The sequence below is a fragment of the Antennarius striatus genome, chromosome 6 (genome assembly GCF_040054535.1).
Source record: "Antennarius striatus isolate MH-2024 chromosome 6, ASM4005453v1, whole genome shotgun sequence".
NCBI lineage: Eukaryota > Metazoa > Chordata > Actinopteri > Lophiiformes > Antennariidae > Antennarius > Antennarius striatus.
This window is the reverse complement of record NC_090781.1, coordinates 16486031-16501700: the sequence shown is the minus strand read 5'-3', so window position 1 is coordinate 16501700 and position 15670 is coordinate 16486031. Positions and strand designations below refer to the sequence as shown.

Below are 15670 nucleotides of genomic sequence, written 5' to 3'. Positions count from 1 at the left end.
CCATAACCAACACAATGTTCTGGGCTACAGGACCTACATGTCACTAACAGGAATGCCACATTACACTCATGAATCTCAGCTACTATGGAAGTTTGAATTGACCCCGAAGCCTGAAAAATAACACAAAGCATGAATGTGCAGAATAACAATCAATAACGGATTTAAGGGGAGGTGAATGCACTGTTTCAGCTCTGAGCTGGTTCCTTCACATCCGTCAGATGTGGCTGATTTGTTGGGGTTTTTTGGTGGATGTGTAAATGTACATATGTGGATATTATTGATGATTTAATCACTTCACTAAAAAGCACAAACTAATAACACACCTTTAGAATAAACACCTTTACTGTTCTTAGTTACAATGATGCCATTATGACTCCTTTTCTGACCGTCAAATGATTCAAATTTTATTTTGGCAGAGGCAGTCCTATCAGGTGTGCTGCTGCAGAGTCATTCCTCTGTCAGTTTCCTCGAGGCAACCTTTTTCATTGAATTTAAGAAAAACTCACTACCCGGGGCTCTGATGTGTTTTTTTGGTTGTAACATGATATTTGTCATGTCATTGCAGATCATTTAGACATATAAAGGCATAAAAAATGGAGTGTAAAGTTGTTCCATGTTCTAATTGTTGTTTTTTCTAAAACAGAGGCCTTCCCTTCATGCATACACACAGGGTGTTTGTATTGCTCATGTAGGTCAAACTAGGAAAAACTGGTTCATGTGGTAGGTGTGTCCCATTAGTATTCAATCCAGGGCTTGGAAAAAAAATTTAACAGACATAAGCTGTGAGCTGTGGGAATGTGTTTCTTGGTTGTACATTGTACAATGTACAACGACTATTGGCTCCTTTCATAAACGCCAAGAAATACTGTGGTGTTGAAGACATCACAGGCCTTGACATCTGGGAGACAGTTCTGAGAATGTGCAGGTGTTTTTAAATGACCGGATGGAACTAGTGAGGGCGAGTGCAGGATGTATTTCTCTTTCAAACATCTCTGACTGTGAAGAGTTATTGTACAGCTTATAAATGCTGTCATACCGATAGTTCACCATAATTACTTCTGCCAAAGAGGGTATGTTTCTTCCGACACTGGTTTCTTTCTCTCTGTCTGTTAACAAGTCTAAACTGTCATTATGAATGGATTTCAAATCAGTTTTTCAAGATCAGGGAACAATCCATTCGATTTTACGGATCACCCTGATCATCATCTGAGTGCAAGATTTTAAATATTCTTTACTGCAGAGGAGTAGAGGAAATTATGTAATATTTGGTTCCACATGTCAAAGTCTCATTGGGTTCCAGGTAAAATGTTGGGTCTAAATTTGGGACTTCTAGGTTCCAAGGTAGCTGAAGCTGTGCTGACGTGGTTTGATGTCAAATGTGAAAAACCTGCATCTCATCAACAGTTTTAGAGGTGAGACGTGGATGAAGATGTTGATGTGTGGACTCTAAGACAAACACAGGATACTTATTCAGGAATGCCTCGTGGGCATAGAGTGGGCGGGAACGTTGTAGCTGTCAGAGCAGCCTCTTTTCCCTTCTCTCGCTCTCCTCAGTTATGACTTTGCCCTGTTCATCTCTGCCTCTTGCCTTTTTGCTGCAAAAAGAGGAGGGGCTGTCCGAGTAATCCAATACCTGCTCAATTTATGAATGTTACTGTAACTTGCCGAACTGCCCTGACAAGTGCAGGGGTTAAAGACATTAGCAGAGCAAACCTGACAGCCCTCTAGCTGCATCTGTACTTCACAGCCGTCCAACCAAGAGAAACAGCTGAGTTTGAGAGGAAGGAAAGGGAAGAGAAAATTAAAACACTACCCTTAAAAAAGAGGGGGAAGCTGGCACAACCTCAAATGGCTCTTTTGGAAGAATGAAAGAAGTAGCCGTGGGCTCCCTGCCATGCAACATGTCTGTCGAGGAGAGTGCTGTGAGAGACATGGCTGGGAGTGAGACAAATTGCTCTGAGGGACTGGATGAAGCTGTCCTGGGGCGTATTGCCAGCTTACCTCTGGACCCGTTCCCACCCAGGGACTTCAGAGGGAAGTTTAAAAAGATGCACCATAAGAAGAGGCCCACCATTCTTGAAAGTAGGTTTGAAGTTTGCTTTGAGATGAAGATTGCTTCAATAATTCTGTTTTTAATCTGGAATAATTGCTGTTTTGAAAAAAAAAGTGTTGCAGAGGCAATACTAGGACTTCAGCTGCCATCACTTTTTGAAATGCCTCACTTTCTTACTGTATTTGTCAAAGAATAGGTGACGGCTTATTGATAATGAGGGAGACAGGTGGAAAGCGTATCATTATTTTTTTTTCAATTATGTATGTAAGCAAATCTCACTTTCCACATTTTCACACTCCCTACATATTTATGAAAACCAAGCTATAATAATTGGTTGCTTAGGACTAGGATAAGTGATCAAAAAAGAGAAGACGATGGAGGAAGAAGGCGCACCAGAGGTATGGAGTAACAGTGAAAGGGAGTCAAGTGTTTGAGCCTGATAACTACAGAGATGACCGATCTAGACAGGCATACCTCAAATTCCTAAACTTCATCAGAGCCTGATAATGCTTTTAATAAGTGCTTAATGTATCAGAGCCTTTGCCCACCAAAAGCCTCATTAAAGAAAAGGGTTAACAACCGCTTTTGCAGTTTTGTACTTGTTGCTTTGAGACTGAACTTGACTGCTGCTGAATCTGCCAGTGAATAGACCTATAAACCTGGTAAATATGAGAGTATTTTTTATGTAGTTTCCATCTCAAGAGGTGATACTGATCTTAACCAGGCTCCCTGCAAACTGTCAGAGGTTTATGTGGAGAGGTTTAAGACATCCTGATGGTGTTATGTTGTAAATTAAGTTTCCTTTGACTTTAATGATATCCATACCTGTGTTACAGACATTGAGTCATCATTTATGACATAGCTGTTATATTTTCTTCTGATCTGCTTGATGGTTTTGTTTAATGCATGTTTAAGGGTCTGTCTCAGCGACAGATTTATTACAGGTAGATTGCTTGACAGAAATCAGTCAACTTTTAATTGTTCTATAACAGTTTTATTTTTGAAACAACAAAAATTATCTTATGTAAACGGTGCCTCCACAAATTCTACTGAGTTAACACAAAACCTATTCATCATAACTTTAAGACTTCATTTAGCCAGTACAGTATTAGTAACTTTTAGCACTTTTTAATTTTGGTTAGTGTCTGAGACATCTCTCTTTTTGGTGTTTGTGTTAATGTAGCAACCTGAAAGGTTGGTGGTGTTTACTTAAAGTGCAGAGATACCGCAGTATTTGAACAGGGTGGTGCTCCCCTGTGCCTTGTTGTCATGCGCTACAGCTTAAAGTTGTGCCTAAACCTCTGCTAAACTGTTTCAACCTTTGTCTGTCTGACGGTGTCAGCTGTTAATGCGAATGCAATATTGTCTTGGTCTCTTTCAAAGTAAAGCCTTTAATCATTTGAGTGACCATAAACCCTTCTTTTTTAATAAAGCTTTTATATGGAGTCAGAAAACTCGCTGATTTGTAAAGTTCCCATACACACCTAAGTCAGAATTACCTTTGACAGACACTTTTCATATTCATATTCATAATAAGCTTCACTATGCCGTTCATCAGGTGTCTCATATGTATCTTTTTATTCTCGTAACTATACAGAGGTAAATGTAGATGTGTGTGAATAACCTCAGCAAGGCTATCACCAGATACTGTATGCCATCATAATTTACATCATACCATGTAAAGTATGATACTGACAGCTGCATATTATCAGCTATCAGCAGCATCAAAACAAATCCACATCTACTACCCCACCTCTATTGGAATATTACATGTTTGAATGGTGCTGAAAATATTTAGTATCAAGTTAATCATTTTGCATTTATTCCCCTTTAAAGCAGATTTTACAGACACAACAGCTTTATTAGCAAAACCAGAAGAACCTGCTCTGAAAAGTGTACGCATTACAACCAGTATTTGTGTGTGTGTGTGTGTGTGTGTGTGTGTGTGTGTGTGTGTGTGTGTGTGTGTGTGTGTGTGTGTGTGTGTGTGTGTGTGTGTGTGGGTGTGGGGGTGTGTGTATGTGTGTGTGTGTGTGTGTGTGTGTGTTTGTGTGTGTGTGTGTGTGTGTGTGTGTGTGTACATTTGTGCATGTGAGTAAAATACAGCCGTCATTCATGATGGAACGAGACACACGTTGGAACTGTGTCACTAGTGTAGGAAGAAGGGTTAAAGTTGTACAGACATACCGTGTCCTGATTTAGACCCCTCAACAGCAGACATCAGCGCTGTCCTGGTCAGGACACCTGACCCCCCTGAAATATGTGCTGTCCAAATGCTGCAACTATTCATGGCTTCTTCATCGCCCACAGTGTTATATAATGGGGGTCAAGTGGCTGTCACTTGATGGACTGACAAATTTGTGATAGGATTATACTAACAGTGATGAGTGGGGATTGGATGATATGTTTTATAGTCCATATGTTGGACTCCTTTCTTTGTAAAAGGTTGCATTAATATTGGATTTAATTGATGTTTGTCCAGGAAAAGCCGAGGAGATTCTACCGTTCATCATATTCTTATCTGTAGCCTAAAAAATTACAAATGCCAAGAATCCCAAGGCATTCCCAGGCCAGCCGGGAGACATAGTCTCTCCAGCGTGTCCTGGGTCGTCCCCGGGGCCTCCTCCCGGTAGGACGTGCCCGGAACACCCCACCAGGGAGGCGTCCAGGAGGCATCCTGACCAGATGCCTGAGCCACCTCATCTGACTCCTCTCGATGCGGAGGAGCAGCGGCTCTACTCTGAGTCCCTCCCGGATGACCGAACTTCTCACCCTATCTCTAAGGGAGAGCCCGGACACCCTGCGGAGGAAACTCATTTCGGCCGCTTGTATCCGGGATCTCGTTCTTTCAGTCACGACCCATAGCTCGTGACCATAGGTGAGGGCAGGAACGTAGATCGACCGGTAAATCGAAAGCTTTGCCTTTCAGCTCAGCTCCTTCTTCACCACGACGGACCGATACAGAGTCCATATATATATATATATATATATATATATATAGTATATTAGTGTGTACAGGCCCCTGTATACACACAAACACACATACAGCGGGCCTGTTAGCATGCAATGGGAGGTAGAGTGGTGGGCAGCTCCTTCTTGGTGCGCCCCTAATGTCCAACTTGTAAGGAGGACAATGCTTGCACAATGGCGCCTCGGCAGTGCTCCGGAGGTGAGCTGACAACTCCCACTGTCAGCTCACACTTAGGGTGTTTTTGCGTGGGAGCGGGAATCAAACCGCCGATCTTGGAACATTAGACGACCCGCTCTGCTGTCCTACCACTGAGCCACTGCCGCCCCGATGTGTTGGGTAGATTACCTTTCAGTCAAAATATTTGAAATTGTGACTTGAGGCATGTTCTATTATTTGACACCTTTTAGATAAACTTCTCTAATTTATATAAAAAAAAGGATCTGAATAAAATCAATATTTAGCCTTGTGGTCAGAAATGTGCAGAAAATTGAAGATTTTTTTTAATGTTTAAGCTATTTATTAGATGTGTTTAAATTTGATGTATTAAAGAAATAAAATTGTTAAAAGCCAGAAGTCAGCCTCTCCTCCCATACAGATCCCACGTGTCCATTTAATCTTGTCTGCTTGCTGACCACTTGAGTGTGTGCTTCTTTCCACTGATGTCCAGACCTTCCCTGTGGTGTGTCATAGTTCCTGTGTTCTCCATCTCATCTGTCAGTAGTCAGATGTCACCCGTCAGATGCTTCCAGTAACACTGAAAGTCGTACGAGCCCGACGCTGTCATCACCATCAGGCCCTGCGCCCAGACAAACAGTAGTTATTATTAACTTCGCTCTGCTAAGAGGATTGCTTCCTGCACTCACAGCCTCTGCACAGTTATTTAAAGGGAGCACGCATTGCCGCCCACTGCCTGCCACAGCTTTAGAGAGAGAAAGAGATGTTAAGAGAGTGTGAAGGGAGGGAGAGAGAGAGGGCTGATAGCCAAAGACAGGACACAAGAGGAGGGCAAATGCGCGGCTAGTGTGTTTTCTCAGGGTATCGTCAGCGCAGCATTGTGTGCGTCACGGTGAGGTGACAGCAGGCGCTACCTGCTGGTCTCAGCTCAGCTGCTGCCGCTGCTACTGGAGGGATACACAAAAGAGGGGGGGGACACTGAACAGGAAGCTGCAGTCATGGCTAGCCAACAGGACTCTGGCTTCTTTGAAATCAGCATCAAATCTTTGCTGAAATCGTGGAGCGGCAGTGAGTAGCAGTTTGTTGTTGTTGATGTTGTTGGTTGTTTTTGTTTACAGCTGGCAGAGATGTCGGAATGAGACTGTAGCTCTGCTGAAGGCTTTACTTTGCTGTTAATTGCAAATGTGACTACAACTGAAAAAAGAATTTCAGAAACACTCATGAAGGTTGTCCAGTGTTTCATAGCAACAGCCAAGGATCACTATCTACGTGTCTGAGCTGCACAGCAACATAGTACAGTGGTTTAGTTAACACTCTCCAATTAAATCATGTCCCATAAGTTCCTCTGATGGCGATCAATGCAGGTCTTCCTCTTTATAAGTTTTAGTCTAATTGTACTTATGTCTATGAGTTTCTGACAGAGTCTAAATACCTCTTATTGAGTGTGATGGCACAGTAATAGGATTAGTGGAGGTTCAGCTCAGTTGCCTGTTATGTTCAGGGCTCTCAGCTCCACTTCATTTGGCCCCTGAGGATGGGATGGGATTCCTCTCTGCATGTGATCATGGCATAATTATTTTTTATGTAACACATTCTTTAATGTAACACCATTACAAAAGTAGGGAAAAAATAGGTGGCACCCAAATCAGGAAATGACACCTTTGCTCATAAAACTCTTGCTGTTACAAATTGAAAGTAAGTTTACTGCACTGCTCAGGAAGTTTGTGGGTTATATGTTTCTGATGAAACAGAATGAAAAGAAATGTAGCAGAACATGCTGTCCCTCTCTATTCAACATTGAGCCATCTCCTGATGATGTTGCATAATCCTCAGAGTGGATCACTTTGCTGATAAAGGTACAGGCAGTCTTTTCACTCTATCAGCAGTGACCCATAGCTATGTGGTTTACAATTTCATTCAGCATATGATATAATATCATCTCTATGCTCCTGTTTATCTTACTCGTTATACAATGAATGTGCTATACAGAAGAACAATTAAGACAGGCTTGATAATAATACTGTAATATAAAAACACAGACATTCCAGGCGTTAATGTATTGATGAATTATTTATCAATATTTTAATGTCTAAGAATTGATCAAGTATTGGGAACCATCAGTATACAGTATGTTTCAGTGCTGTCTAGAGATACTGTTTACACATGGACATAAAGGTAAATTGTAAATATTTTTACATGCTGGTCACTCATAAGTTAGTGCAACCAACTCTCATAAAACAGTAACAATCAGCAGCACAGTGCTGGCATTGTGGAGCAGTGGAACCAGGTCTGGTGTTTGAGATGCCTGAAGGCCAGTCCACCATCAGCCAATCAGCAGTAGGAGCAGTAGTGAGCTGAGCACATCTGTGCTGTACTGATGGGTCATTCAGTTTAGCTGTCATTGATTCTCTGCTATGAAATAACATTGTGAATTGTTTAGTGGTTGTGTGTACAATTTTGAAGTTTTTAGACTATTCTTTCACATTTTTCCTCTATGCATTGCCTCTGCTCTATTTTTAATGACCCAGAAATGGTGCAAGAATGAATAAAACTGCAGGAGTTCCACATAATTGAATTCCTTATGAATAATTGCAAAAGGCTGTCTTCTATAAACGGCCTGAAATGTATGCTCCCAATAGTTTTCAAAAATGATGTCAGCCATCTGATACTGGGCAGATATTCAGTGGCATGGGACAGACATTTAAATGCGCTTTTTAAAGAGGTCTGTAATCCTTCTCTCACTCGCCCCATTCTTTGCTTTTCTTTTCTTTTCTTTTTAGACATGCCAAACTCTGAACGTGTGCTAATGCTGTAGTGTTAGGATGTTGCCACCGCTTTTGATTAATGGGTCAGCAAAACTAGCCTAGTTTTTGAGCACATTCCAGTAGACTTAAAGCAATTATCAAGGAATTTTTGAAAACAAAATTTTGGTTTGACATCATACTTTAATTGTGTGTTTTCATGGAGGTTTGTTTGACTTAAATCAGAAATAATCAGTGTAGGGCATTTGGTTGGGTCCATAAGGTTGTGTTCTTTAACCTAAACCTGAATATCATAATCCAACTGGCAAAATGTTCCCATTTATTATTTCTCATCAAGTTTTATTTTGGATGTTTTTATTCTCAGCCTGGAAATGTAAGAGCTTTTCATTACAGTTCAGCGGTGAAGCAAAGTATAGAAAATATGTCAAGAGTCAATGTATCTCACAGCAGCGGACAAAGTGCTCCCAAAGGTTGATGTTGAGCTTCCACTCCAGTTAAAGGGGTCAGTGGTATATAAAGATCTATTCATTTTATGCACAAGAGACTGCTTAAAAGGTTGTTTACCCACAGGTCTGTGTACATGCATGTAGGGAGTTGGATTCTTTGTTGTGCATTTGTATGTGTTTTGGCAAGAAACACACTTGTTAGCCTGTTTACATTGTGGGGAGCACTACCATGCTCAGGGTCTTTCCATCACGGTGATGATGTAATGCACACAGTGGCAGAGCTCCTTGTTTGCACAATCACATGTCATGTCAGTGCCCAGAGCGACAGAGAGGTTTTGATAAGCACATTGATTGCTGTCTGTAAGTCTCTAGTTTAAGTTATTGGCATGGGACAATTAGCTTTTTAGTTTAAAAAAAGTATATGTTGTTGTAAAACTAGAGTTAAGTTTTCATTTTTGGATTGCTGAAAATTTTTATATTTTACTGATTTGCCTTTATGGTAGTGCTTTAAAAGTCATCAGTTCTTAAAAAAAATACTCGAGGGGGGTATCTAGTCTGTGCCACTCTGTATAGTGTGTACCCTGGGTTAAATATAGTCACACAGTCATTCCACCATAGCATGTAAGACCTCACTGCTACGCTTTGCCTCAGCTAAAAATTCCAGCCTGACCTTCACTCCCAGACGGCACCGGTTAGTCATAGTAGAGGAACCCATAGCAGAGCAGCTTAGACAACCAGAGTGTGTGTGAGATCTAAAGACTGTTGTCTCCCCTACCAAACATTATTCACACTTTTTAAAACCTACACCCCTGTAGCTCAGTGCACCGAGAAAACTATCCCAACAGAACCAAGCCAGCTGACACAGAAGATGTGGACTTTTGTGGATTTTACTAGCAATTGTTTTTTGATTTAGGACAACCCTGGATACCCTGTCTTCCTTCCCCACTATGGATGGGATGGCTGTGTGCTGGAGTAAGGCCACCGTCATCAGGTTCATCAAGGGCCTGGGTGGGTGCTGAGTTGCCACAAGTGTGGGAAGCATTTCCAGAAAGCCACACAAGTTTGTCAGACATGCTGGACATTCCTCAACAGATAGACATGCTTATTTGCTGTTCCTACAGTGTTTCCCCGGCATCTGTTCAGCTTTTTCTGGATTTTGCACTGTTTATGCTTCTGAAAAAGCTGATTGTTCAAATGCTCTCAGGTTGTCTTTATGTGCTGCACAACAAGTACAGTACTTGAAGAGTCCCTTAAACCCATTTTTGTGTAGATGTTTACAGTTAATTTTGAGTCACATTAAAGGTGATTGAAAAGCTTTTTTAAATTTGATAGAAAGTTCAAATTGAAAAACTCTTCCACATGGACAAATCTTCATTCATTCCTCCTTTGACAGAGCACATAATTCATTCATCTGATTCTTTGACTATTTGTGTGATGCTGATAGCTATACTGTGTTCTGATGAGGTGCAGACTTTAGTGTAGTTTGGTGCTGTGGAAGTGACCTTTAGCAGGTTTTATATTACATGCACTCACGGATCATTTTCATAAACTGCTGAGCAAATATGGTTCTGAAACAAAACATTTCTGTCCTTTCTGAAACCTCTATGAATATTGTGCCTGTCAGATGGATAGAAGTTCATCAGGTGGCTGCGCAATTACAGTTTATTAAATAAAATATTTCACAGTTGTAATGAGATGACTGTGTGCCATTCTTTGCTATATTTAGCGACTGGAAGCAGTAACACCTAACAATTGGCCAAAGTTTATATCATTGGTTTGGAGTGTTTTGGAGCTTGAAACAAATCCACCGTGACCAAACATTGGCTACATCGCAATACTGGCTGAAGGATGATCAAATGCATAAGACTTTACCTTCCCTCAAACGACAATGACATTTTTAATGTGAAACGAAATCCCCAGCTGCCGTCTATGGTGCTTTAATTTCCATGAGTGCTGTGATCACTGTAGCAGTGGAAAAGACAGAGCAGCGTCAGGGCAAGCTGGTGCCCTTTGGACATTCTCTTTCAGGAATGTTCAACATGTTGGGAACTTTATGTCCATGTTTGGAAACTTTTCAGTCGTACTCCAGTCGCTGATCTGCCGCTGTAAACAGATCAGTGGCTGATCCTGTCCCACTCATTTGTGCTTGAATTGCCAATGTTTGACTTAGCATAACTGCTTCCAATCTTGTTCTTATTGGGTCATTTCTACAGCCTCCCCTGTGGGGAACGGATACAGTAAACCCCCCATCCCTCCAGTCTGCTGTCCTCAGGGAGAGAAGGGTCCTCCCACCATGATGCCCATCAGCATTGACCCAGAGAGCAAGCCAGGGGAGTATATCCTCAAGAGTCTGTTTGCCAACTTTACCACCATGTCAGAGAGAAAGATCCGCATCATCATGGCTGAGCCACTGGTAAGCAAGCAGCAAGTGACGTAAAAGTGCAAAGACATTATTACATAATAATGTCTTATTTAGCTTCAGAAGTAGAGCCAGAATTAAACAGACCATCTTGTTTATGATGGAGAATAAGGTCATGACTTTGGTGCTCCGTGACAGGCCTCTTAACCTTATTAAAAGTGTGAGTCTACTGTTACATACCCAGATTATTTTGATCAACGCTTGAGAGAAGCTCTATATAAATGAGAGTAATAAAAATATGTGATGTATTACTGTCAAGACCTCGATCATGGAGCTAATGGCTGACACTCACCGAAGATAGGATGTTAACTATCTTGTCATGTTTAATGGCTGTCCACTGAAGGACTGGTAGTTCTCTGAGGCAACAACTCCAATGCATCTAAAAAAGAAGAAGAAGCCTGGGGACAAAATGTGCAATTTTCTGCCAGCCTCATAAACCTTAAGCTGATATTAGCATTTTAAATGTACTGCTGTGATAAAGGTTATGGTCATGTCCTCTTTCAGGGTGCATAATTTACTCTTCTAAATTACAATTTAACAGTAAGGCCCCAGAAACATTTTTTTTAACTTATTAGTTTTGATTATTTGTTTGAATAATCTAATAATAATTTAGTCTATTGTGAAAAAGTATTGATAAAATTCCCTTTGCAGCTTTGGAGAACTTAAAGTGTGTCTTATTTGCATGGTTCAATGCCATTTTTTAACTTAAATTGTATTTTTTTAGCTTGTAGTCTCACATTCATGATAACAAATGACATGTGTTTAGCTGTAACATGAAGTCATCTGTCCTTCAACATGATGGACACTCACACATTCATTTTCATTGAGTCACCTTCATGACCAGCAACAAATAAACATCACTTGTGGTCTTTAAGACTGAATGAAGGAATGTACACCACTGATACAGCACTTACAGCACGGACACTCTGTAAGTCACATGATTTCTAATTTGACCATTAGTCAATGTAACTATTGTATTTTCCACACTATAAGGCGCACCTAAAAGCCTAAAATTTTCTCATCAGCCCGTAGTGCGCCTTATAATCCGGTGCGTCTTATATACGGATTAATATTCATATTAATATTGGTTAAAAACATGATCGCTGAAAAAAAGCCAGCAGTCTGGCCGCCAGTCATGCCACACTCGGCCACAATATCCTAACTATTTGGCGACGGAAATAACCCACTTTAAACTTAATTGGTCTTAAAAATGCCATTGTCCTGTCATCTGGAATCTAGTGAAGTCCATTCTATTAGTCTGTGCAAACACACGGAGAAACTGGCATAAAGGTGAATGGTAGCTCTGGGCGGCTGGCGGAGGGGCGCATTCAGGCTTGTGTATTCTGTCTGCAGCGACGTGCTGTGAGATTCACGGTGGTTAGACACCGACGTTAAAGTCAGTTCTAGGAGTAAAACAGCGTCATATTTGTCAGTAAATTAGCAGCCTGACATTAAAAACTAGTTAAAAAATTGTTTAGGACACACAGCAGCAAATAGCTGCACCTCACCTCCGACTGGACTACCGATCGATTGAAACAATATTTAATTAATAAACGAAGACGAACGTTGGAGCCTAAATATCTGCTTCGAACTTCAGATCAGGAAATAATCTGCTCTGTTCGCACTGACTGCACTTGTAATGAATTTAACCAGTTTTTAATGTCAGGTTGACTTCTTCCTAAGATGGCAAAGTGATCAAGTGATCAGGTTTCCTTGATGAGGCTCAGAATGGCTTATTGACATAACAATAGGGGCCATTCAAAGGTAGTCAGGAAGTCATGAATGCAATCATGACTGTCTGAGCAGCGCGGCTCTATCTAGTGGATGGATTGCACAACTACAGCTGCTGCAGTTTATCAAATAAATTTTATTTATTTTTTATTGTGTGCGCCTTATAATCCGGTGCGCCTTATATATGAAATAAATTATAAAACAAACAAATAATTGAGGGTGCGCTTTATAGTCCAGTGCAGCTTATATTGTGGAAAATACTGTAATCAATTAATCAGTTAATTCTTTCAAGTCTCAAAGTTGGACTTTGACCATTTTCTCACATGGTAAGGCAAGAATTAAAAGCTTACTAATAGAATTTAAACAGTTAATCAAATACAACCAATTACAGATGTCAATGACATAAAGATCATAGGCAGTTATTTTGACAGTGATTATTAACTGTTCATGGCAAAAAGAACAAAACTTCCAGCCACCCCAAAATGATCTATTACACCAATGCTGAATATAATTTGAAGATTGAACTTACGTCTGGAAGAATGGTGTAAATATTTGACCTTTTATCCCAGCTGTTGAAATGATTTAAAATAAACAACAGTTTCATCAGAAATTAAAAGAAGTTCTTCAGGTAACAGAATTGACTGAGAAAATACATCAGACTTGAAGAGTTGTCTCTGACTGGAACATGTTTTTTTAATGTGTTTTGGCTTTCTTTGTCTTTATCTTTTCCTTAATGATGAACACATCTGAAATATTTGATGCCAGAAAAACTTGTCAGTTAAATCTTTTTGTGGAAGTTGATGATTAGAGCCAACATCAACTATCATAAATAACACTGTTGACAGACAGTCAGGCAGAAGAGGAAGAGGCGCTGTGTGGTAATCTTCCGCTGCTATTAATATCATAAAGTGAAAGTCAGCTAAAAATGGCCAACTGGTCAACAGCACTAGCAAGAGCCTCAACCATAGCTCAGCAGTAATCTCTGTGTTTGAAGGTTTTCATTTTAAGAGGTGGAATGAGTGTTAATTCCAGATGAAATGGTGCAACATGAAAATAAAACTTAAAAGAACCACTTTAAAATACTTAATTCTTACAAAGTCAAATCTTGTACCTCAGAACAGAGGAAAAAACAGACCCAGGGCCATGGCAGACACTTTTCAACAATAGGTTTATGTAGATGTTATAGGTCTGATTTACTTTTGGCTGCAGTGGACAGTCAGTCTACAGTTTTAGGAGCTGTGATTTATAGGAGTTGTTAGTCACTGGCTTCGGCCTGTAGAGAAGTGTTAATTACCACAGGGAAAATGTGCAACCCCTCAACTTGCCAGAGAACTGCAGGGAGGATGTCTCTATGTTTTCCTCTCAGTGAAGAAATCCCTGAGTCATTTGTTTCAGCCCTTCTGTGTATGTATTGGCAAACAGTTGTCTCTCCTGCATTTTTTCTTCTCTCAGTGGAATTTGTTTTAACTGAATCCAACATGGTCTGTGATCTGTGATCAGCATTGTATGGTAAATACTGCTTATGAAATGAGTGTAAAATAGGAACAAATACATGATAAAGTTGCAGAAATTGAATTTAGTAAAGCCAAATGGAGTGAGAGGCACAACCTCTCTGTCATCTGCACAGATGGGCTGGAAAGGTGCAAGCATTTACACACAAAAAAAAAAGATCGTTGAAGCACGAGGCTTAGCTGGCACTCTGATGCATGAAAGAGAGTAAACAGCCATCAGCCCACGCCGTGTCAGACAGTTACCTATTTTGGATTGATAAACAAAAAATGCTGTGGCATGATTTCGTTTCAGAGTAGAATGAAAGGAAAGAGAAACATCTGGCGGAGCAGAGAAGCAAAACGTTGAAGGACAGCAGATGCTTAGATTTGTGCAAGGATAGATTGGATGGGTTTCTCTGGAGTAAAAGAATTTCTACTGCTGTTGCTGCTGTGCATGAATCGATCAATATCTGTGGCTAGTAATGCGTCATGCAGCTAAAACTGAATTAAATATCTCAAAACAGTGAAATTAAACCTTAAAGTTAATTTTTTTTAAACTTTCAACAGAAGATTACTGAGCAAGTGTTCCATCAAGATGTGTATCCAGTTCAAGAAAATTATTTTGTTTTTGTTTTTAAGGATTTTGTTTGTCATTCTGTTATGTTGTGTGACTCTGTGGACAAAAAGAGCAGAAGGTGAAAAAAATTATATTTATAAGCTACAACTAAGGAAAACATTTGATGAGATAATGGCACTATTGTTTCCCAGGATGGTGAAGACCAGTCATGACTAAACATTATTCATCTAATTGAGACACAGCCTGGAAAAGAGCATCTAAAATTAATTGTAGCCGCTGCCACTCTTACCCTTTAACAATGTATTTTCTGCCAAAAAGATTTAAGATGTAAAATGATTTGGTTTAAAGAGAAATACTGTTAAATAAGGAGAAACGTGCAGACAAGATTATCCCTACAGCAGATAGAGACTGTGCTTCACCCAAATCCCCCCTGAGAAGACCTATCTCAGATGATCAAGCACTATAATAATAGGAGCTGTCATAAAAGTCCCCTCTCTAATATCAGATCCATGCCTTCTGCTGCCTCCATCAGACTGATGGATTTTTTTCTCATTAGCTGGCCTGTAATGACTCCTGTTTTAAAAAAAACTCCACACACTCTTCTTTGTAACAGTGAGGCTGGAGTTATGAGCTTAAATACAAACTGCAAAGAATTTTATCAAGCGACGTGTACAAATAAGGAAAAAAACTTGTTTACTGTGATTTCAGGAAAAGCCATTATCAAAGTCACTGCAGAGGGGAGAGGATGCTCAATTTGACCAAGTAAGTGCTTTACAGTGATAATAACACAGAAAGCTTAACTTTCTGTGTTATTTTAATATTTGGCTCAAGAATGGCATGACATTCATTTTCAATGTTAAGTATTTTGACCTGGCAGTGATTATATAAAAGATAAATATTTAACTGTATGCCTCTATTTGCATGTGTTAAATGCCACCCTTGTATGGTGAGCTGCAACATGAAAGAACTGATGGGTGAACGCCCTGCTCATATCCCAAAAAGCTCTTTCAGCCTCAATCAAGGGCAGGAGTGTTTACCTTGAGAGCT

General features: G+C 40.2%; 1 protein-coding gene across 3 annotated transcripts in view; it reads left to right on the top strand.

Annotated features, from left to right (window-relative positions):
• The first annotated feature begins 1576 nt into the window (after positions 1-1576).
• frya (furry homolog a (Drosophila)) overlaps positions 1577-15670 on the top strand; it is a 44674-nt gene continuing 30580 nt past the window's right edge. For all 3 annotated transcript variants that reach the window (XM_068316605.1, XM_068316606.1, XM_068316604.1), the window contains exons 1-3: positions 1577-2082; positions 10620-10819; positions 15332-15385. In XM_068316605.1, coding sequence (XP_068172706.1) covers positions 1866-2082; positions 10620-10819; positions 15332-15385 — 471 coding nt within the window. In that variant the 5' untranslated portion in view covers positions 1577-1865. The remainder of the gene's footprint in view (positions 2083-10619; positions 10820-15331; positions 15386-15670) is intronic.